Raw genomic sequence first — 26018 nt, forward strand, 5'->3', positions numbered from 1 at the left:
TCCAGTACTGTGAGCAAGAAATTTCCTTTGTTTATAAATTACCTAGTTTAAGATATTTTGTTATAGCAGATGAATAAGATGACTAAGGCAAAAGTCATTTTTTAAAAATTTGTTCACATATTTACCATTATTTTTGCTCTCCTTTTCTTCTTGTATTGTTGACTCTCCATTTGAGATGAGTTTTCTTCTGCCAGAGTATATCTTTTAAATTCCTTAAATGAGGTTCTTTTGGTTATAAAATCTCCTCATTTCATTAGTAAAGTGACATTTGCTTTCCCTCCTTCTTGAATAAGTTTGCTGGATATAAAATTCTTGATTAAGTTATTTTCTTTCAGTATATTGAAGGGATTATTCCAATATCTGCTGTTTAGATTACTGTTATTAAGAGGTTACCAATCAGTCAGACTGCTGTTTAACTTTCGGTATGCTGTGTTTTCTCTCTAATATTTTAAAATTTGTCTTCATAAAACTGTAAAATTTACATTTGTCAAAATACTATCAATAAAAATAAAAGGTACATAACTAATTAGAAAGAACACTATAAATAAAATTTGAAATCTTAAAAAACCTCATAAATCAGTAAGAAAGCATTCCAATCTAAAAATTCACAAAGTATATAAATATTTAATTTACAAAAAAGAAAACAGAGACAGTTAAAAATATGTTAAATGTTTAATTTTGTTATCAAGCAAGGAAATGCACATGTAAATAACAATCCACTGGGAAAGAATCAAAATTACAACGTCAAGATACAGGGAATTGTGCATTTTCCCCCACAATGTTATTTAAGTATAATTAACATATCATACAATTCACTTTCTGGTAGTTTGTATATGTCTTTTTCTGTATTTTACACTCTTACTACTGTATCATGTGACTAGGTATACATTTCTTTTTTATTCACTTTGCTAGGGATTTGTTTGAATTCTTAAATCTGAAAATTGGCATCTTTCAAAAATTTTGAGATTTGGTTTTTGATCAATCTATCCTTAAGTATTTCCATTTCCTCATTTTGTATCATCTCCTTCCGAACTCCAGTTTGATTATATTTTATATTTTCTCACTCTATCCTCCATGCTTCTTAATATCTCCATTGTTTTTTTCTCTTTGTTAATGTGAGCTGAATTTCAGATGATTTCTTCAAAAATAATTTCATCTAGCTCCCCAATTCTCTCTTAAATTGCGTATAATCTCTAGTCTAATCCATCCATTAATTTTTAAAATTTTCATATTTTACATATCTAAATAGATGTTTAGTTCTTTTCCAAATCTATTTGTTCCTCCATATAAATTTAAAGATATATATTTTTTTAGCTCTTTAAATACATTGCATTTGTTAAAATTCTGTTTCATAATACCAGGATTTTAAGTCTTTCAGGATCCATCTGTAATATCTTATTCCTTATGGTGTATTAATTGCAATGTGTTTTTGTCACCTTTAGCCCCCACCCCCATCACCCTTTTGGGACTAGGTTAAGTAGAATTCTTCCAGAGAGGATTCACTTCTGTCCATTGCTTAGAACACTTCCAACCCAGAGCCACATTAAATTCAGTTCTCTCCTGCTTTATGTTTTTCAGACTGCATGTGTAAGTCCTTATGCAGTTATGATGTGGAGGAGAAAACAGGTGGATTAAAACTCCCCTTCAGAGCTAAAGACACTTGAAATGTTAACTCTGGGTCAAAATTGTTTAATAAAAAAAATGGACTGAGTTGATTCTGTGATCTAAATGCTATGATATGTGTATTGAACTAAAGCTATGCTAGAATTGCTATGCTCTGTGCAAAGATCTGAAGATACCATATGGAACTTGAACCATGTTATTCAGATTGTTTATTTTATGAGTTATAATTAATGGAACCTAGCTATCAAAAATCTCTTATGAAGCTATGAGATTTAGGGAAATAAAAAAGTTGGGTGGGAAAAGGGGAAAGATAGCAGCTCTCCTGTGTTGAGGTGGTCGTTCATCCTGCCTGTCTCACTTGTCTTTTGAAACCTAGTGTACCTCCTATGATGCTGAAGTCTGGAAGCTGTGCCTGAAATATTGCAGAAATGTTTTATGACAATATATATGTTATATATATTACATTTCCTGTCCTATAGCTTTACATAATTATGATAAGGTATATACAACGTAAAATTTGCCATTTTAACTAATTTTAAGTATATAATTCAGTGGCAATAAGTACATTCACATTGTTGTGCAACCATCACTACTGTCCATCTCTAGAACATTTTCATCATCCCAAACAAACTTCCCAATCTCTCTCTCCTAGCCCCTTTTAACCACTGTTTTCTTTCTCTACATAGGCCTTTGGTTATTCTAGATACTTCATATAAGTGGAATCATACAATATTTATCCTTATATAATCTGGGTGATTTCACTTAGCATAATGTTTTTAAGGTTAATCCGTGCTATAGCATGTATTAGAGTTATAACAGTTCTTACGGTTGAATAATATTCCATTGTATGTATAACACATTTTGTTTATCCATTCATCAGTTAATGGACATTTGGGTTGCCTCCACCTTTTGGCTAATGTGAATAATGTTTCTATGAACACTGGTGTACAAATATCTTTTAGAGTTCCTGCCTTCAGTCCTTTTGGATATATATCCAGAAGTGGAGCTGCTGGATCATATGGTAATTCTATGCTTAATTTTTTTGAGGAAATTCTATATTGTTTTCTACAGCAGTTGCACCATTTTACATGCTCACCAGCAATGCACAAGGGTTCCAATTTCTCCACACCCTTACCTTGCTTGTTATTTTCTGTTTTATTTTTTTATTCTATAGTAGCCATCCTAATGAGTTGAAGTCGTATATCACTGTGGTTTTGACTTGCATTTCCCTAATGACTAGTGATACTGAGGACCTTTTCAAGTGTTTAACAGTCACTGGAGTATCTCTGCAGAAATATCAATTGAAGTCCTCTGCCCATTTTTTTTCTCATTAAACTCTGTTTTAATGGGTCTCAAAATTCTGTGACAGATTTTTGGTCAAGTTGTTTCCATTAAAAAATACTGATTTTAAAAACTAATAACTTAAAACTGCCACAAGAAAAGAAACAAAAGTGGTCACAAAACATTCTCCTTTCCTTCTGAAGGTTTTACGAGGCGTTGTTATTAACAACCAGTCTTTTACTATTAAACATAAATGGGCAATTGAAACAAACAGTTGTGAGACCGTTCTTCCACCACTGATTAAGAGTGGAGTGGTAGGTATTAGGGATAATATTCATTTAGCCTTTTGAGCTTTCTGGGCAGATTTGGTGACTTTGCCAGCTCCAGCAGCCTTCTTGTCCACTGCTTTGATGACACCCAGCAACTGTCTGTCTCATATCATGAACAGCAAAACGACCCAAAGGAGGATAGTCTGAGAAGCTCACGACGTATGTGGGCTTGCCAGGAACCATAGGGGACAATGGCAGCATCACCAGATTTCAAGAATTTAGTGCCATCCTCCAGCTTCTTTCCACAGCTGCGATCAATCTTTTCCTTCAGCTCAGCAAACTTGTAGGCAATAAGAGTTGTGTGACAATCCAGTACAGGAGCATAGCCAGTGCTAAATTGGCCTGGATGGTTCAGGATAATCACCTGAGCAGTGAAGCCAGCTGCTTCCATTGGTGGGTCACTTTTCCTGTCACCAGCAATGCTGCCACAATGAACATCTTTGACAGACACATTTTTGACATTGAAGCCCACACTGTCCCCTGGAAGAGCTTCACTCAAAGCTTCATGGTGCATTTCAGCAGACATTACTTCAGTTGTAACATTGACTGGAGCAAAGGTGACTACCATGCCAGGTTTGAGAACATCAGTCTCTACTCAGCCCATAGGGACAGTGCCAATACCACCAATTTTGTAGACATCCTGGAGAGGCAGACGCAAGGGCTTGTCAGTTGGATGAGTTGGTGTCAGGATGCAATTCAGAGCTTCAAGCAGTGTGGTTCCACTGGCATTGCCATCTTTACAGGTGACTTTCCATCCCTTGAACTAAGGCATGTTATCTCTTGGCTCCAACATGTTGTCACCATTCCAACTAGAAATTGGCACAAATGCTATTATGTCAGGGTTGCAGCCAATTTTCTTAATGTAAGTGCTGACTTCTTTAACAGTTTCCTTATATCTCTTCTGGCTGATGGGTGGCTCAGTGGAATCCATTTTGTTAACACCAGCCAATGGTTGTTTCACACATAGTATGTAAGCCAGAATGGCATGCTCATGGGTCTGCCCATTCTTTGAGATACCAGCTTCAAATTCACCAAAACTAGCAGCAACAATCAGGACAGAACAGTCAGCCTGAGATGTGCTTGTAAGCACGTTTTTGATAAAGTCTCTGTGTCCTGGGGCATCAATAATAGTCATATGGTATTCGCTGGTTTCAAATTTCCACAGGGAGATATCAATGGTGACACCACACTCATGCTCAGCTTTCAGTTTATCCAAGACCTAGGCATACTAGAAGGAGCCCTTTCCATTTCAGTGGCCTCCTTCTCAAATTTGTTGATGGTTCTTTTCTCGATCCCATCATATTTGTAGATCAGATGGCCAGTAGTGGTGGACTTGCCTGAATCTATGTGTCCGATGACAACGATGTTGATGTCAGTCTTTTCCTTCCCCATTTCGAGTTTTATGGGTGGTTTTTATGGCACCTGTGTTCTGGTGGCAAACCCACTGTGAAAAAGCCTCTGTCCATTTTTAAATTGCTTTTGTTGTTGCTATTGAGTTGTAGAAGTTTTAAAATATACATATATTTTGAATATTAATCCCTTACCAGATATGTGATTATGAACATTATTTTGATTGTGTTGGTTGCCTTTTTTACTTTGTTGATAATGTCCTTTGACATACAAAGATTTTCAACATTAATGAAGTCCAATTTACTTAGTTTTACTTTTGCTGCCTATACTTTTGGCATCATATTCAAGAAATGATTGTCAAATCTAATGTCATGAAGCTTCCTCCCACTGCATGGTGTTCTTCTTAGAGTTTTATAGTTTTAGCTCTTATTTATAGGTCTTTTATCCATTTTGAGTTAATTTTTATACACAGTAGGCAATGACCCAATTTCATTCATTTGAAAGTGGTTATCCAATTTTCCCAACACCATTTCTTTAAAAGTCTGTTCTTCCCGATTGAATTGACAGTCTTATTGAAAATTATTTGGCCCTATATGCAAGGGTTTATTTCTAGACTCTTAATTCTGGTCCATTGGACTATATGTCTCACTTTATGTCAGTATCACATTGTTTTGATTACTGTGGCTTTATAGTAAGTTTGAAATCAGGAAGTGTGAATCTTCAACTTTGTTGTTCTTTTTCAAAATTATTTTGGCTATTTGTGGTCCCCTGGGATTCCATATGAATTTTAAAATGGATTTGTCTTTTTCAGCAAAAAAAAAGAGAAGTCATTGGGATTTTGATAGAGACTGCATTAATTCTGTAGATTGCTTTAGGTAATATTGAGATCTTAAGTCTTCTAAGAATATGGAATATCTGTCCATTTATTTAAATCTTCTTTAATTTCTTTCAGCAATGTTTTGTAGTTTTCAGTGTGTTTCATCTCCTTGATTAATTCTTAGGTATCTGATTCTTTTTGATGCTATCATAAATGGACTTGTTTTCTTAATTTTCTTCTTGGATACTTCATTGTTACTATATAAAAATACAACTGATTTTTATATTCTGATTTTGTATTCTGTAAATTTGCTAAATTCATTTATTAGCTCTACTATTAATAATGATATTTTTAAGGAATTTTAAAGGTTTTCTACATATATGATCATGTCAAACAGATAAGTTTACTTCTTTTCCAATATGGACATTTTATTTCTTTTTACTGCCTAATTGCTCTGGCTATAAGTTCCAATACTACACTGAATGGTATGTGGAGAAAGTGGGCATCCTTATCTTTTTTTTTTTTTTTTTTTCTTGAGACAGAGTCTCACTTTGTTGCCCAGGCTAGAGAGCTGTGGCATTAGCCAAGCTCATGGCAACTTCAAACTCCTGGGCTCAAGCAATTCTTATTTGTGAATTTTCCAGTTTTCCTTCTGTTACTGATTTCAAACTTCATCCTCTTTTTGGAGGATATACTTTGAAGGATGTACTCTTTTGGAATAAACTTTTTATTATATCCATTTAAAAAAATCTATCAAGACTTGTTTTCTGGCCTAACACATGATCTATCTTGGAAAATGTCCCATGCACACTTGAGAAGGTGTATTTTGTTTTTGGGTGAAGTGTTCTATACATGTGGGTTAGATCTAGTTTATTTATTGTGTTGTTCAAGTCCTATAGTTCCTTATTCAACTTTTGTCTGGTTGTTCTATCAATAATGGATAGTTATGGAAAGTGGGGCATTACCATTTTTCAGCTATTATTGCACAACTGTCTATCTCTTCCTTCAATTTTATCAATTCATCTATTGATGAATTCAATCTATTGATGCTTCATCTATTATAATGGCCTATTAAGTGCATACATGTTTTTAAGTGTTTTAGTATTGTGCTCTATTGAACCTTTTAATAACATATATTTTTTTGTCTCTTGTAAACTTTTTTTGATTTAAGACAAACTTTTTAAATTTAAAGTCTATTTATCTGATATTATACCCACCCCGGGTCTCTTTTGGTTACTATTTGCATGACTATCTTTTCCTGTCCTTTCACTTTCAACTTATTTATGTCTTTTGGATCTAAAATGAGTTTCATGTAGGTAGCATATAGTTGGACCATGTTTTTCTATCCATCCTGCTAATCTCTGAGGATTGATTGGAAAGTTTCATCCATTTACACTTAAGGTAATCACTAGTAACAAGAGACTTCTACTATTTTCTTAAGGATTTTCCATATGACTTATAGCTTTTTTATTCCTCATTTCCTCCATTACTGTCTTCTTGTGTTTAGTTGATTTTTTTTTTTTTAGTGAAACATTTTAATTCCCTTCTCATTTCCTTTTTGTATATTCTATAGCTATTTTCTCCATAGTGGTTACTATGGAGATAACATTTAACATCCTAAAGTTATAATATTATAATTTGAATTTATACCAGCTTAATTTCAATAGTATACAAAAACTTTGCTCCTATACTGCTCTGTCCCCACCCTTTCAGTTATTAATGTCACAGATTACATCTTTATGCATGTGTGCCCCAAAACATAGATTAATTTTTATAATGCACATCTAAGAAGTTGAGTGTAATTCTTATCTTTGTTCCTCAATAGATAAGATGTTTGTTTTCCTCTGGCCTCTTTCAGAATTTTTCCTTTAATTTTCTCTTTTACTTCCTTCCTGTTTACTTTGTTAAAAGTGATTTTTACTGTAGTATGTTTTACTTTATTGCTTTTTATTTTTTGTGTATCTTGTAGGTTTTTTGATTTGAGATTACCATGAGGCTTGCAAACAACATTTTATAATCAATTATTTTAAACATATGACAACTCTGCTTACAAACAAACAGAGAAATCTAAGAAATTCTACTCTTTAATCTTTAATTTTCAGTAGTTTGAAAATGATTTGCCTAAGTATAGTTGTTTTGGGCACTGATGCTCTTTGAATTTCCTGGATCTGCAGTTTGGTGTCTGACATTAATTCAGGGAAATCTTAGTCATTATTTTTTCAAGTACTTCTTCAAAGAAATAATTAATGAAAATTGTTGCTTTTTCTGTACATTTGCAGCTTTCTTCCTCTCTTTCTTTCCTTTTGGTATTCCCACTTTTGTTTATGTTACACCTTTTACAGTTCTTGGATATTCTATTCTGCGTTGGATTTTTTTTTCAGTCTGTTCTCTTTGCTTCTCAGTTAGAGAGGTTTGTATTAAGAGATCCTCAAAGTCAGAAATTTTTTTTCTTGAGCTGTGTCTACTAATAAGCCCACCAAAGGTATTCTTCATTTCTGTTACAGCGTTCTTGATCTCTAGCATTTCTTTTCAGTCTTTTCTTAGGAGTTCCATCTCTGCTTACATTGCCCATCTGTTCTTAGATGCTACTTTGTCCATTACAGACCTTAGCATACTGATCATAGTTATTTTAAATTCCCAGCCTGATAATTCCAACCTTCCTGCCATATCTGATTATGATGTTTGCTTTGTCTCTTCACATTGTGTTTTTTTGCCATTTGGTATGCCTTCTGGCCTCCAATGTTTCCGATGAGAAATCTACTTATATAACACCTTATTGATGGTCCCTGGTATGTGATGAGTTGTTTTTCTTTTGGTGCTTTCAATATTTTCTTTGTCTTTCAACAGTTTGATTATAATGTGTGTTGGTGAGAGTTTCATTCAATTTACCATATGTGGAGTTTGTTGAGCTTCTTGGAATTGTAGATTTATATCTTACATCAAATTGGGGAAGTTTTCAGCTGTTATTTTTTCAAATAATCTCTTCCCCTTTCTCTTCCTCTTTTCCTTGAACACCCATAATGTGTATACTGGTTTGCTTAATGGTGTTCCATAGGTACCTTAGACTCTGTTCAGTTTTCTTCAATCTTTTTTAATTCTGTTCCTTAGACTTATCAATTTTAAGTGTTCTATCTTTAAGCTTGCTGATTCTTTTTTCTGCCCGCTTTTGAATCCCTCTAGAGAAATTTTTATTTAATTTATTATACTTTCTAACTAACTACAAAGTTTCTTTCTGATTATTTTTAATGTTTTCTATGTCTTTATTGATATTTACTTTTGCTCACGTTTTCTTGACGTTATCAACATCATCCTTTAGTTCTCTAAGCACCTTTTTAAGACATTTGTTTTAAAGCCTTTGTCTAACAAGGTCATTATTTTATCTGCCTCAGAGATTTTATCTGTCAATTTATTCTTTGATTTTAATGGGCCATACTTTTCTTCTTTGTCTTGAATTTTTTGTTGAAAACTAAATAAACATGTGAATCTTATAATGTGGCCATTCTGGAAATCAGATTCTCCCCCTTCCCCAGGGTTTGATTTTTCAAAATAAATTATTATAGGGTGTTTCTGTATTGGAGTTCAGCCTGAAGTATAAACTTAAAGTTTTCTCAGGGCTTTTCTGAGCCTGAATTGTCCTCTAGGCATGTATAGTGACTTTCTAAATTTCTTCATATATGTGGTAGCTTTTGAATGTCCTAATCCTGAAATGTCTGGCTTCCAAAAGAGGTAAAGGAGAAATACCGGTATGTAGAGAAAAAAAACAGTTGCTGTCTTTATAAATCCCCTTGAAACACTTCAGCCAGTGGGAGTTGCAACAATGGCAGCCTGTCTTTACTTCTACACTTCTACAATTCAAAGCAATAATCCACAAACAGAACCCAGATCCCCAATATTTGGTTGATAAGGTCCTTATTGCCCACTGTGCTTCCTACAAGCTGTCCTAGGAACAGCAGTACAGCTGCATGTTAGCTGAAGCACTGGAGGATGACTAGCTAGTACCATGCTAGGCTAAATTAACCAAAAGAAACCACAATTTATCAGTCAAACTTTCCCCTGTAAGTTGTAAGCATTTGAATATACTCCAAAGCTCCAAAATAGTTACATCAGAAAGATTCTGCCAGTTAAATTGCTGTCCAGAGGGAGAAAGAGATTCCTCCTGGTGCTTCCTACTATACCATTGATATAGTTCTGCATGGCTCCCCACCCCTCCCCTGCTGCCAGCTTTTTATAAGCTAAGTATATTTGGCATTGGGTTAAAAAAAAATAGAAACTCTTCAAGATAGTAGTACTGTTTATGTAAATTATTTTAAATGACTCATCTTTTAATTTTATCTATAATAAATAATACTAATGGTAATTTGATTCACAGATATAAAAAATAGTGATTTTTTTTCCTTCAAAACATTTTTTTAAGCAATATTAGTATGAAACCATTTTTGGCACCCAAGGGAAAAATTACCACCTCCCCCAAAGCAGTGCATGTGTTTGTTAGAGTAACATAATTGAAAGATGGGCTATTGAGAATTACAATGACAAATCTCTTTATAAAATGAAAACTGACAGTTTTTCTTTTTATAATTTAGCTATTTCTTATGATATAGAGATATATCAATGAGTCAGTCTATAAAGGACCTCATAACATTTCTATGATTTGTGTGATGTTTCTAAAAAGTGTGTGATATCTCTAAAAAACTAAGTATAGATGATAAAGCAAGTTAACAATAAAACTGAGAATAAAACCCAGGACAAATAATTTCTTAATGTATAACTACAGTGGTTGCTCTATTATTTCTAATGAAACTTAGAGAAAAAAAACAGTATTTGATCTCTTTAAAAAATTAGTAGAGAATAAATTATAGATCTAGGGAAGTTATATGCTACTAATTGATGGGCAGTTCAATTAGCTACTGGAACAGGAAGTACTATATCTAGTTAAATAACTTGCCCAAGGTAACACGGCTAGTAAATGCTAGGATACGAAGTGAGAAATCTGATTTTAAGACTAGAGCTCTTTCGGTGTTGGTAAAGTTGGAAAAAGGTATCCATTGCTTTTCTCTCATACTGATTTTGGAAAGAATACAAAGGGCGACTCTGATGCCTCTGAATGTAAATAATAGTGGGCAGATTGAGCACAGAAGTCATAACATGAACAGCAGCCTTTAATGGGGCTAATCCCAGTTGTGGAGCTGCAAAACTGTGATGATGGTGGTTTTAATACCTAAAACCCAGAAAGAAGGCCTTTCTCTTGAGGTAATGGAAATGGAACAAGGAGTTCCTGTTGTCTAAAGAGCTAAGGTGGATGGAATCTCTCTCTCTTTTTTCTTTTGCCTCTTTGTCCTGACAGTGTCCTGGTTGTGTAGAACTACATAACAAACGGGGTTAATATCCTGTAAGAAATCTCTTCTGGACAGATGAACTGAGAATGAGAGCCCCTGAAAGCTGGAGACTGTGGCGACATTCTTAGAAAGGAGAGAGCTAAAGAAGGTGGATCCCCTAATTTTGTGTATGAACTGGCACAGGCCCCAGGCTCATCCCTGAGGGGTGAATATGTAGAACAGACTCAAAGAAATATAAGGCTTTAAAATATAAATATATTAATAATATACACCAGTGCTCTAGCCTCAAATTCATTCCTGGTTCATGTGTTGGGCAGACCACAGAAACATAACAAAGGCTGAACAACTACTATAGGTGAGACAAAATTGGCAATCTAAAGCCAATCAGATTGATTGCTAAAGCTAACATTCTCCACAGGATTTGGATAGAAGTTAAATATAATATTTTACTTACAATATAATATTCAAAATGTCCAGGATATAGTCCAGAATTACTCAATATAAAAAGAACCAGGAAAATCTGACCAATTCTCATAGGAAAAGAAATCAATAGATGTCAACCCTAAGGTGAGGCAGATATTAGAATTGTCAGGAGAATAATTTTAGGCAGATATTATAACCATCCTCCATGACATAAAGGTCAATACTTTTGAAATAAACGTAAAAGAAGTTCTTAGCAGAGAAATATAAATAATAAAAAAATAGCCAAATGGAAATTTTAGAACTAAGAAAATAGAATATCTAAAATAAAAACTTTGCTGAATATGCTCAAAGGCGGAATGGAGATGCAAAAGAGGAAAAGTTAATAAATTTGAAGATAGATAATAGAAATAATCAACAAAAATATAGAAAAAAGACATAAAAAAATGAATAGAGCCTCAGTGACCTGTGACATATTATCAAAAGATCTAAAATTCATGTTATAGGAGTAATAGAAAAAATATTTTAAAAAACTAATGGCCAACAATTTCCCAAATTAGGTTATAGACATAAATTTACAGATTCAAGAAGCTCAGTGAAACCAAAAGGATAATCTAAATGAAATACCCAGACACATAATAATCAAATTGCTGAAACCAAAGATAAAGAAAAAATATCTTCAGAGTTGCCAGAAAAATATCACCCATTACACATAAGAGAAGGGCAATTATAATGACTGTAAATTTCTCTTCAGGAATTGTGGAGCCAGAAGACAGTGGAATAAGAATTTTTAAAAATGCTGAAAGAAAAGAACTGTCAACCCAGATTTTTGTATTTAGTGAAACTATATTCTAGGAATAAAGGTAAGATAAAGGTATTTCCAGATGAATGAAAGCTAAGAAAAGATTTTACCAGCAGACATGCTCTAAAAATTAGAACTCTAAAACAATAACAACACAAAAACAATGATCAACATTTAAGATTTAGTATGAATCAATGTTGTTTTAAGTGCTTTCAATGGATTAACTCCTTTGATCCAAGAAATTTGCTATTATTAAAATCTTCATTACACAGATGACAAAACAAAAACAAAAAAGATATTAAGTAGCTAGTAAGTGAAGGAGCTAGTGTAGAACCCATGCAATCTGGCTTTGGAGATGATGTTCTTAGTCATTACTTCATAGTATCTCCCAACTTAATTGTACAAACAAGTTGAAGAATATTAAGTTCCCCACATATATGAAAACCATTTGAAACAGAAATAATGATTTAAAAAACTATTTTTATTTAATGCTAATGTCCAGAAATAAACATAGGGAAGATAAGGCACCAACTTGATGCATTACTTTACCTGAAAAAAAAATGCTATTAGAACTAGGGTGAAACACTGATTTATCAACAGTAACCATAAAAATAAACATTTTTTTAGTACTTACTATGTTCCAGAAGTTGTTTTGGATTGTAACAACTTTATATAAAAGTGAATAAGATAATGCTCCTACTCTTAATGATTTTCTACAAATTGGGTAATACAGATAAGTAAATAATTACTTACAATAGTGCATGACATGTTCTATAATAGAAGCATGTAAAAAGCCCAAAGTGCATACAAAACACAAAGGCTATAGAAAGAAAGCACCAATCTAATCATGACTGTTATAAAAATAATAATTTTTAAAAAGGCTCGGAGAAGCACAAAAAAATGAACATTCAGGAAAAGATTCCACAGTTCCCTTTTCCACAACTAATGTAGACTCCTATCTCTGTTCCAAAATATGTAAACATACTGTCAGTTAATCAGCAGTGCACAGAAAGAAAAGCCAGAAGAATGTGCTCCATGATGTGTATATGTATTAATTTTCAAAGCCTTCAGGATAAAGATCAGGGACTTATTCCAAAGTAATTAGAAGCAGCTCCTGCTAATTAATTTTCCACTCACTCAGCAGTCCAGTGCTCAGTAATTATGGGGATACAGAAGGGAGAGGAGAAATTAATCCAGAAAAACCTATCAGTAAGATGAAAAGCAATATTTCTATACTGGATCAAGAAAGTTATATTTAAGTTAAAGAATTACTTTAATAGTCACAAAGAATAATTTCTCCAGTTAAACTGTGAGATCCTTAAGGAGAGAAGCATTCTTTCTATCCTTAGAATCTCTAATGGTTATTATGGAGCCTGGCAAATAAGCATATTGTTTTTCTGAATTAAAATTTTATTATCAAATAATTAACAAGAGATGAAGTTTAATTCTTTCTGAGATCAGACAAGATCAGGCATGTTTAGGGTATGGTTATCTTGAAGTTTAATTCTTTCTTGACTATATTTTATTAGAAAGAGTTCTTTTATGTTCAAAAACTACTCAGTTCCATAGGAAAAAGGGATTCCTTGTCCTCATTAGTGTAGGTAATATAGTTAGGGTTAAAAAAAGACCAGTATAAAAGAATCAACTTGAGTTCCTTGTAGACCAGCATGAACTTTTAAATTTAAAGTCTCGGGCTGGGTGCAGTGGCTCACGCCTGTAATCCTAGCACTCTGGGACGCCGAGGGGGGCGGATTGCTCGAGCTCAGGAGTTTGAAACTAGCCTAAGCAAGAGCAAGACTAAGACCCCACCTCTACTATAAATAGAAAGAAATTAATTGGCTAACTAATATATATAGAAAAAATTAGCTGGGCATGGTGGTGCATGCCTGTAGTCCCAGCTACTCGGGAGGCTGAGGCAGGAGGATCGCTTGAGCCCAGGAGTTGGAGGTTGCTGTGAGCTAGGCAGATGCCATGGCACTCACTCTAGCCTGGGCAACAAAGCGAGACTCTGTCTCAAAAAAAAAAATAAATAAAATAAATAAATAAATAAATAAATAAAAATAAAGTCTCTATCACACTGCTTTAATTCTTTATTTGCTCTAAAAAAATTAAATGTTATAGTGCATGTGACAGCCAAGAGAATACAGTAACTAGTGACCAATCCACATTCTCCTGTATTTCTGCTTCAAGTGACTGCCATTGATGGGATATAAACTTAGTCTAAGTAACAGAAAGAATATGATGACTCATATTCCTTATAATTATATGTATATTTATATTCATATTGTATACAGGATATATATATGATTATAAATTATGAAAGCCTGAAATTATAAAGTTGCTATGTATTTTTAGATTGCTCTGAGATCAACTGTATATTAATGAATGGTCATTAAATCAACAGATTTTATGTTGACACTTTTACCTTTAAGATATATACACTGTCTTCATTTAGGGGATTTTAATCTAAGAGTTGCTAAAATAGTAGCAAATAACTAAATGATCACATTGAGGATATATGTCAATATCTATTCAACAAAGGCATAGTTTTCAATATACTATGTTAATATGGTATTATTAATATAATAATTTAAATATACCAACTTGCCAAGAATGAAAAGATTATCAATATAAATTGAGCTTTTTTAATAACACATCAACATGCTTATTTATAAATTAGAATAAAAGTTCCTAATCTGTGTGAACAGTTATTTTAATAAACTCTGCTGTTTAATTAGTATTTAGCTACAATTGATACATATCAATTGTTGATTAGAAACAATTACAAAAAAGAATAACTTTACATTTTAATAAACTGAACTTTTCCCTGGATTAGGATTGACAAGTTTTTCCAGTAATATAACATTTTCTAAAAGTTTAACACAGCAAGCAAAATGAAAACAAAAATAAAAATACGAATAAAAATACAAGTAACATGAGGTGTGGAAACTGTGCCTGAGATTTAGCTGGACAGAATACTAAGACTCTTAACTGTGGGGGGAAAAGGGCCAAACTTAAGTTTGTGAGTAAAAGTTTTTAGATTTATCAGTCTATTGTATTGATTAGTGGTAAGGAATTAACTTTCTTTGCAACATGTTGGTGACTTTCTTACCTAGAGAGCATGCCCAGAGGTGTAACATTAAGTGATCCCATCAGCATTGCCAGGGCCATCCCTGGCGCTTCCCGTTCTATTACTTCTTTTGTGGCCTGTAATTAAAGATTAAATAGCAGACTGAGTGAAATTAGCCAAAAATGAAGGAAATCAGAGTAAAATCCACTTAAAAAGAATTGTAAACCAGGCTCTCTATACACCATACTTTGTAGTTCCCCAAATGTGTATCTTTTTTAAGGCATCCAGATTCAACTTTTTAGGGCCACTGAATAAAAGCTGAGGACCAAGAAAATCCAGAGAAGTTTTATACTGTATTACTAGTTCTTTCTTATTTCTTACAGCTCAGAAGTATTTGAAAGAAATCTCATCTCACCTAATAACCTAAATTCCAAAAATAAAGACTCATATTACTGTAATAGCTAAATAAATGTTTAAAAGAGTAAAAAATCTGGGTATTTTTCGTTGCCTATCACTTTTGAAATAATTAGTCCCTGAAAACCTGAGATAATCTATATCTTTCCTACTTCTATGATTAAAAGTAACTCAAGAAGTCATCAAGTCAACTTTCCTCATGTATAGGCTAAAAGAACAACTCTATGTTTACCAGCTTCCATATCTTCAATATAAATTAACTATCTGATTTTTTTAAAAAAGAACTAATGAAGTAATAGACTTTAAATATATGCTAGCAGTTTTAGGATAGGGCATTCTCAAGACAAGTATAGTTAAACCTGGAATAGGCTAATGAAGGAGATAGGAAACTTTCATTTTCTAAGTGTCAATCAAAATAGGTATATATTTCACTAGTAATATAATGGTCAAGATACATTTTAGGGTAACAGGTAGGGGGAAAACACATGACTTAATCCATTTCTAGACCTCTGTTTCTATAAATGAAGCAAGTTACAATAATTGGAAGCAATATAGGAAAAAAGTCTGCAAAATAAAGTATTCCAGTAAATAAGAGGAAAGGGAAACAAAATAAAAAGTAAATTACGGAAGAATATAGAGAAAGGTTGATATTTCAATATTTAGAAGTAGAATGATAAATCCTAAATAAGATTTAGCTCTAGGCAAAAGTTTTGCTCTGGGCAAAAGTTGAGAATTTGGCAAAGCAGTTAAAATGAATCAAATATGTATTAGATGCTAACTGTTTAAAATAAACTTTAGAATGCATATAAATTAGGTAGTTAATGCCTTATAATTATATACAGTACAGAATTACCAGAATTGATGCAATCTATTGGTTCACTAAACTCCAGCATAATGCAATATTAAACAATGGCAGAAATTTTGAAGGAAAACTAAAAAACCAAAATAATTCCCAATAAAACCTGCTTTAAATATAGGGGGCCAGCAGATAGCAGAAAAAGAAATTCTTTTAATTTTTAAATTATTTATTTATTTATTTTTTACCTCACTTTGGCTACAGAAATTCTCAAATTCCTAGCTTTGAGAGTTATTACCATTTAAGGACACACCTAAAAGATGTTAAGCTAACATTGACTACACCCTATTCCTTATTTTCCAAAGTCAATCTATCTGGTATGATTTTCAGATCTCCCAAGAATAAATACTATTTCTATTTTATAGATTGTTTTTATTGAGGTTTATAACTTCTTAGGGACCTTAATTCTTAGAGTCCTAAAAAAATCAAGCAAGGAGATATTATTAAGAGCAATATTAAAGGAGCACCTTGGATAGAGTTAATATTTATTTCATTACCTGCTTGAAAAAGTCATATAAGCAATGGTTGACATTTAATGAATTTGAGGGTGCACATAAAGATGATGTACCACAAAGTAGCACACTTTATTTAGGGATACGAAGGGAAATAACAACAGCTAGCTGAGAGGGAGTATTTAATTTAAAATTGATACTTCAAAGCACAACATTTATCCATTTAAATAAGCAAGATGTGTTAAGCATCTACTATGTACTAGGTAGCATTTTAAGCATTGACGCTGGAGTAGTGAATAAAACAAACTTCTGAGTGTATAAACTGTCAACCAGTACATTAAAAACTCACTTGACAAATTACCTATGAGAATTGCCTAAAAGAGATACAGTTTTTAAATTTTTCTAGATGCTCTAAAATATATTGGATTTGGCCAGACCACTGGAGAGCGATCTACCTGTAATGCCTTATTTTACTTTTTATAGAATTGTTTTATTGGGCTTTGTTTTTGTGATATGCAATTAATTCAATAAAATGGCTCAGTGAAACTCTTATTTACATTAGGAAGTATTTGAGGCCATTATTCACCACATTACACACACGGTGGTCTTCTTAAGGATGACCTATAGAAGAAATTTCCTCTCAAGTGTTATATCTAGGAATGGATACTCTTCTGTACTACCAGTTTGTTTTTAAATTATGATGCTTGTGAATCAAGTTATCCTTGAGAACAGAGATAAGATTGTGGATACCTTTCAGTGGGCATACTGAACACAAGCTAATTTCATCTTATTTTTCCTTGTCCAATTTTTGTATATTGATATTTTGTTTCATTTAAATTGTTATGTTTATGTATTTCAATGAGCCATCTAAAATATTTTTAGGGTATAAATAAATATATGGATGGAGAGGTGGGTGAATGGATAAATGTATGTACAGTTGGCCCTCCATGTCACGGGTTCCGCATCTGTAGATTCAATCAACTGAGGATTGAAAAGACAGTATTTGGGGGTTCTGCATGTCAGACTGTATTCTTTGCAAAAAGCTCTTCATCTCTTTCTAAACATAATTCAAGGAGAACAGTTAATTGCTTCTGAAGCTCTTCTAGAAAATTTGGGCCTCTAAAAACACAAATCTTACATATTTTAGAACATAAAAAGAAAAACTGTATTGTGGTGATGCCACAGAAAGGTGTTGGTGCTAATAGTAGTGAGTTGTTTGATGTGGGGAGATGTCGACTTTGTATAGGATTAGACATATACTGATATTTTCAATAGAGTGTTCCTAAATAATGCACAAATATAGACTCTTACATCTGTATCATCTACATCTTTTCTATTAAATAGTAAAACCCTTCTAGTTCCTTTTTATTTATTCTTCCTCTTCAGGTGTTTGGTGTGGTAGAAAGATTATCATTTGTGAAGTCAGACAATGCCACTACATAGTTAATTCCTATTCTCATAGATATGAGAAGAGGAATTGGATCTGTTCTAGCACCTAGCACAGTGCTCAACATGTGTGTGCTCAACAAATATTTGTTGAATAAAGAAATGAATGAATAAATGAACCAATCTAGATTTGAAACCTGGCTTTCCTATGAAGTTGCTCTGTGAATTAGAAGAAAATATTTACCTTATCTGAGATTCAGTGTACTTATGAATAAAATGGAGATACTAATAAAACATACCTACCTACATCTTACAAGAGGGGGTGAGAACTAAATGATAGAAGTCAATCACCTGGCATAGAGTAGGTACTCAATATATGTCAATTCTTTCTATGCTTCTACTTTCTAATTCTCCTTATATCCTTGCAGTTTTGATCATATCAGTTAGAGAACAGGAATAATAAAAAAAATCCAGAAACTACCCAAACAACAGTTTAGAACCAAAGATGAAGGAAAGAGAATAGAGAGCAAGAGTCCAAATGTAGAAGCATTGGCAAGTGCCAGGCAAGAAGTAGAATACTAAAATAGTAGGAGGGGCAAAAGGGTAGAGGCGAAGTGGGAGAGAGGCACTAGAAGGGAAGAAGGAAGAGAACTGAACATCAAATTATACACATTATCCTTGATGCTATGAAAAGATGCTAGTATATTTAAATATTGACATAGTATATAAATTTTTAAGAAAAAATTTGCAAAATCTTTGCCTGGCTGTATAAACTGTATATACATGACATTGAGGTATATTTCATAACATAAATACCAATAAATATTGCTGAAAGTAAAAAGAAAAATACATGGGGTTGTTTTATTCTAAGTTAGGGAGGAAGCAGCTGAATGAGTGGGGATTGCAAGATGGACAAGAGAGCAAGGGCTGAGTACAAAGATCTATAAGCCGTATATGGGGAGGCACAACTAGAAGGTAAAGTGCAAGAGAATTTTAAATACAACAGGAGAGTGTTTTCTCATATGTTTTTGGCCATTAGTCTATCTTCTTTTGAAAAGTTTCTGCTCATGTCTTTTACCTACTTTTTAATGGGATTGTTTGATTTTTTTCTTGCTGATTTGCTTAAGTTGTTTATAGATTCTAGTTAGCTCTTTATTGGATGTATAGCATGCAAATATGTTCTTCCATTTTGTAGGTTGTCTATTTGTTCTAATGATTGTTTCCTTGGCTGAAGCTTTTTAATTTGATCAGGTCCCATTTATTTTTTTGTTGTTATTGTTGTGATTGCTTTTGGGGTATTCTTCATAAATTTTTTGCCTAGGCCAATGTCTATTAGAGTTTTCCCAACATTTTCGACAGAATTCTTATGTTTTCATGCCTTAGGTTTAAGTCTGCTATCCATAATGAGTTGATTTTTGTGTGTTGAGAGGTGCAGATTCTGTTTCAGTCTTCTACATGTGGCTATCCAATTTTCCCAGCACCATTTATTGAATAGGGATTCTTTTCCCCAGTGTATGTTTTTGTAAGCATATGAAAAAATGTTCAACATCTCTAAACATCAAGGAAATGCAGCATCTGTAATCAGGAGGGAAATACAAATCAAAACCACAATGAGATATCACTTAACTTGAGTGAGACTGGCTTTTATCAAAAAGTCCCAAAACAACAAATGTTGACACAGATATGGAGAGATAGGAACACTCCTACACTGCTGGTGGGATTGCAAACTTGTACAACCTCTATGGAAAGTAATCTTGAGATACCTCAAAAAACTAAAAGTAGAACTACCAGTTGACCCAGCAATCCCGCTACTGGGTATTTACCCAAAGGAAAAAAAGACATTTCAAGACACCTGCACGTGAATGTTTATAGTAGCATAAATCACAATTGCAAAGATGTGGAAATAACCCAAGTGACCATCAATCCATGAGTGGATTAATAAAATGTGGTATATGGATACCATGGAGTACTACTTAGCCATAAAAATGGAGAACTAATACCTCTTGTATTAACCTGGATGGAGCTGGAGACCATTCTTCTAAGTGAAGTATTACAAGAATGGAAAAACAAACACATGTACTCACCATTAAAGTGGAACTAATTGACCAACACTTACATGCTCATATGGAAATAACATTCATTGGAAATCTAGCAGGTGGGAGGCAAACGGAGGGGATGGATAAATTCACACCTCACAGGCACAATGTACACTATCTAGGGGATGGACACACTTATAAATTTGACTTGAATGGTACAAAAACAATTTATATAACCAAAATGTTTGTACCCGCATAATATTCTGGAATAACACACATAAATAAATAAATACAGGAGAAAGATATCTATCTAAATAATGAAAAAATCCAAGCAGAAGAATGGTTTTAAGGATATAGCTTTATTGCTTTCTATCATATGCACTAGTACAATATAGTTAAATTAAGGTTATCTGTGCCTGTTAATGAGTAGATAGTATTTGTTTTCAGTAGACTATTCATTATCAATGACAAATGGATGCCATCAAACATTTGAAGCAATTTTTTCTTAATCAACTTTAAATTTTGTTTCCAACCTTCTTATATATTAATTTGATTACCAAATTCTTTTTTTCCTTGAAAGATGGTAGAAATTTATATTTATACTTCAGATATTAGTTTTTTTGAACCTGTAGGGTCCAAAATAATGAAGTTTAACTGGTTTAGCTACTCTTTTTAAATATTTGTCTTTAACTTCTAAATATTTTCTCAACTATGAAAGTTGCAGCCTCCTATGAAAAATCACAGTTATGATCTTTTTTTCCTTTTATCCTTGACACTTGCTAATGTATATTTTCCTTTGATTTTATATATCCATTCCTGGAAGAAGTAGAGAACTTTTGATAGGTGATAGATACTCTATTTTGTTTTTCAGTTTAAGTTGTACAATATTTAAATAAGATCTGGTTGTGATGAAAGGTCAAAGGAGATAGTATAATTGTATGGAGGAAGAAAAAAAAGAGTATAAATTTAAATACTGCAGACAATTTCATTTCCCATTCCATTTTATGAACATATATTTCACAATGAGCATGAAATGGTAAGTTGAGTCGGTTGCTCTCACAGTTTATCTCAGCTCCAATGGTTGATGAATCACTGTGCTAGGTATGGCACTAGTGTTTAAAGGTAATTATTTCTCTTTACAATTATAGCATAGCCCCTAAAGCAAGCCAACGAATTTATCTGGCTCAAAAAAAGGATTTATTTCAATGCTGGAGTAAAACTGGTTGTTGGGCTTACTGAGAAATAATTATGTCTTTGTATAATACATCATGGGTGATTAGAAGATTTCCAAGTGTTTTTTCAGTTTAACTAAGAAAAATCTCATGATTTGCTAACATTTAGATCCCAATCCTTGTTCAGTAGCCAACTTGAATACATAGCAGTGAATACTCTCCGGCATTACAACTTTTCTCTTTATACATTGAGTTATTTTTCATGTTATTTTCATTTTTTATCTACACATTAATTTGTTAATTAAATTATTAAAGCCCAAACCTGAGAACTGAGGTAAACAAATCACTTTTTAAAAAATAAATAAATAAATTTAGAAAGGAAGAGCCTTATTTCTTTTTTAAAATTTTATTTCAGAGTATTATAGGGACAAATCACTTTTTATAAAAATTTTCATGAGAATACTTATCTTTATATTCTACTTATATAAACAGCATACTTTAAATCTCATTGCAGGGAAAGGTGAAAGAATATTGATATACCTGTGGGTTATTAGAATTTTTATATATACAATATAGATTTATTCATTTTTGGTACTATGTAAAAAATGACAAAGTTGTCCCTAATGGTAGAGTGTTGGCTACATATGTCTTTCAATCTACATAGAAAAAAATGTTACTCATTCCTGCTCCTCAAAAGTTGATTTGCAGATATGGAGGAAAAAAGATCTAATATAACACATAGTGACTATAGTTAATAATACTGTATTGTATACTTGATATTTGCCAAGAGAGTAGGGCTCAAATGTTCTCACCACATACCCACAAAAAAGATAACTACATAAGGTGATGGATATGTTAATTAGCTTGACTGTGGTAACCGGTTCACAATGTATACATATATCAAAACATCCTATTGTATACCACAAATATATACAATTTTTATTTGTCAATTATATGTCTGTAACGCTCAGAAAAAATAAGAGGTTGAAAGATAATTCCATTTGAAATTATGCTAAGATGTTGTCTGGCCAGTGAATTAGTGAATATATTACTGTAGCAGCCTCTTTTCTCCAGGCAGTCCGGGGTTTTGTTTTGTTATTGTGGTTAGTAGTGTTTAACATAAGCAGAAACATAATGGCTGCACTCCCAAATCTATATGTTGGATTTCCACTATACTAACGATTGTGAAATTATTTGGTTTACTTAAAGCAGTGCAAGTTTTTAATGTTCATGTAACAACATGACTTTAGGTTGTGTATAAACATCTTAACTGACATTAAAAGAAATAAAGTCCTATGTTTGGCTTATAAGTACTATTTGTAAATGGCTCATAGCCAATGGATTTTAGAAAATCTAAAACTTTGCTATTTGCTTTGAGATGTGATAATTCTCAATGGTGGTCTTTTAAAGAACTATGCACACTGGAAACAGGTAATTATCATGTCTGAAGTTCCTTTTGTGCAAAACTGAATTCTCACCAAAATAGGCACATGTGACAACAAAGTGAGAAGAATAGGAAATAGAAGAGGTAAAGGAAATGGAGTTAGCAGAACTGCTTAGAAAGGAGAAAAAACAAAAACAGCCCCTTTTAATTTTAATTATTATCAGATGTTACATTTTGTCATGTTATGCTACCCTCAGAAGTTTTAAAATTGGGAGCCAATTGGGAAGGAGGAAAATGAGTATAATACTTTGTTGAAGCAAAATAACATAAAACAAAATCCAGTATTTCTATTGCCTTGAGATAAGCTAATTTAAACAGAAGTTCCAAAAGTGAGGTGAGAGAAAATTGTATACACATATATACTTGGAGGCTATGGCATACTGCAGATTCAATTAAATAACTTGCTCTCTACAGGATTCCTCATCTAACGGCTGATTTTAATGTTACTAATCTCTCACTTTGTGATCAGGCTTTTAATGCCTCATTTGTAATCTATTAACCAAATTGTCCTTCATTATTGATATATTATGTGAATATCAGCTTTTGTTCTTATTTCTCCTGAAATTCATCTATCAGTTTTCCATTTGTAAAAAGAAGGTAATGATATTTGCTACCCTTCTTGTAAGTGTAAAATATTAATACAATAATGCATTTTTGGTTAACTAAAAGAATGTCACAATTTTTATAATGCTAGTATGATGTCATATACCACATAAACTTACAATGCACTGAAAAAGTTTTTATTTCTTGTTTTCATTCCACTAGAGAGCTAAACATGAATCGTTTAGCCACATACTTGAATAATAAAAGGAATAGTCACATCAGAAGTTTTTATTTATGGTGCCTTTCTTAAAAAAACACCTATAGACATTCTCTATTTAAATAGTTAACATATTCCTGTATCATATAACACACCAATGAATTCTTTGTTTAACCCAAAGCTAGAGTAGATCAACAGAAAATTCTAGAAGGTAATTCAGGTCTGTAAACTCAGATTCTGAACTTAATCCATTAATCTAATATTATGTGCTTTCAACTTATAAAGGACTGTACCTTATTCAGACATAAGAAGGATCTTTGTACTCTGCTTAAATGTAATAGAACACATAAAATACTCAGTATCATCCCAAACAATAGCTCAACAAATGTCAGGTACTCTCATTTGTACTAAAGCACAAATCTAAAGTCACCTATGTTTTGAGGTTGGTGTTATGGACTGTAGTCAAAGCAATTATGAAAACTAAATAGTTCTATCAGAAGCACTGTAGAATAGAAGCTATGAGTTCCTCTGTTTTTGAGTGTATATAAATAGTTATCAGAAGATGTCTGAAGAATGCAACATGCCAGCAACAATCTTGCAAACTTAAAGATTTATGAAGCAGCAGCACTTTTGGAGACATCAATCACCAAGAAGCCTGGGACATTACTATAAAACCTCTGAACAGGTAGATTAGGAAAAGAATATGGGAAGCTTGAAAGTATCTTGTCAAGAAAAAAAGAACACCACCTCTTGGACGTAAGCCTTCACTTTAAATCTAATGGAAAACAGCAATGTAATTATGTACCTAAGCAAAAATAAAAATATACAAGTCCATAACTACATGTGGTAAATAAATTGTTCAAGTTAGTAAGTCAAATAAGTTTATATTAATTTTAAAATTTTCGTAACAAAATATACTAAAAATATAGCTGTAAAAACAACAGATCCTATGGCTTCTTTCTTGTCAGGATAGGAATAAGACTAGGATGGTGTTAAACGGGAACACACAAAGAGGCAATGTTCCACTTAGCTCAAGTCAATGCTCTGTTGCTCATACTAAAGAGAGAGGTCTTATACATGTCATTTTAAATCAGCCATTGTTATACTTCATAGCAAAAAAAATCTATGTTTTTGGAGAAAAATATACAAAGAATGGATTAAAACAATCAGTGAGTTACAACCTGGAAAAAATATAAAAGAACAAATAATTTATTAAATAAACTAGGCATAAGGTAAATGAAGAAAACTATTTTACCTTTATTATATTGAGAGAAATATCTTGACAAGGGACTTAAAATCATATAAAACAAAACAAAAAATAATCAGAGACTTAATTTTAAAAAATTGTTCTAAAAGAGTTGCAGCTTTTGCCATGGAAAAAGGTAAAAAACTGCAGAATGCAAAAAAAAGAACCTAAAAATAAAAAGTTTTTAAAAATTTAGATTCTTAGAAACACTCCAATTTGAAAGCTTGAAAAAAGTTTATCCTATGAGATTCTTCCAAAACTCATAATTTTTGTATATGGTGGTTTTTTTTCTTTGGTATGGAATTTTGGACTGAAATCTCAAAATCAGGATCTGTAATTTAAGCTCTGAAGAGCCAGACTCTTTCAGAACATCTAGCATATGGTCCTTAGAATAAGGCAGTTCACTATCCAAATAAGGCCTTTCTAAACTTCAAGTTTGAGATTGAGATGTAAAAATGTAAAAATGTTTGTCCATTCATGAACAAAAAAATTACACTTCAAAAAAACTGAGAATAAAGTATATATACATACACATACACCCTTGGATTGGGATTGTGTTCTTCAGGTTAGGACAACAGGCAACAGAAAAGTGACTTTATTAGGGCAGCTGGTGGGAATAAGGAGGAAGTTAGTTGTATCTACTGGCACTAAAGAAATTGCATCATTCAGTCAGAATGGATGGAAATGACTATTCCCACTAATACACAAACACACACACATACTCACTCACTATGGAGGCTGCTCATTTATAATATTTTCTCCTTTGATGATACCTTGATGTTCATTTTAACCCAATGATATGCTCTAAAAGTTATACCCTTAAGAGTGGTTCAGGTTATACAAGAGCCACTCCAAATCTGAGAATTAATCAATAATGAATATTTTAAAAATTCGGGTTTATAAGACAAACCTGAAAGATTTTATAAGCAGGCAATACTATTTCCTACTGAGATGATTATGAACAGACTTGACTACGGTCTTCTTTTGATCTGTCTTGACACAATACAAATTAAGTAAGCAAGAGAAGAAGGGCATCTAAAGCAGGAAGAATATGTTGGGCAGACAGAAAATGACATTTTACTCAACACTCTAATAGGAAGGACGAGCTGCTCCTATACCTAACCAGGTCTGCCTCTAGGAAAAGACAGAAAACAAAGTAATAGGTGAGGATGTGAAGCATGGTAACATTAGGTTATGTCATGTCCTGGTCTCTCAGGGCTTTCT

General features: G+C 32.7%; 1 protein-coding gene across 15 annotated transcripts in view; it reads right to left on the minus strand.

Moving 5' to 3' along the window:
• Window positions 1-26018, minus strand: part of GPHN (gephyrin) — a 540115-nt gene that overhangs the window by 230674 nt on the left and 283423 nt on the right. For all 15 annotated transcript variants that reach the window (XM_020285734.2, XM_020285732.2, XM_076003938.1 and 12 more), the window contains one exon: window positions 15071-15165. In XM_020285734.2, the coding sequence (XP_020141323.1) occupies window positions 15071-15165 (95 nt within the window). The remainder of the gene's footprint in view (window positions 1-15070; window positions 15166-26018) is intronic.

Source organism: Microcebus murinus, chromosome 6 (genome assembly GCF_040939455.1).
Source record: "Microcebus murinus isolate Inina chromosome 6, M.murinus_Inina_mat1.0, whole genome shotgun sequence".
NCBI lineage: Eukaryota > Metazoa > Chordata > Mammalia > Primates > Cheirogaleidae > Microcebus > Microcebus murinus.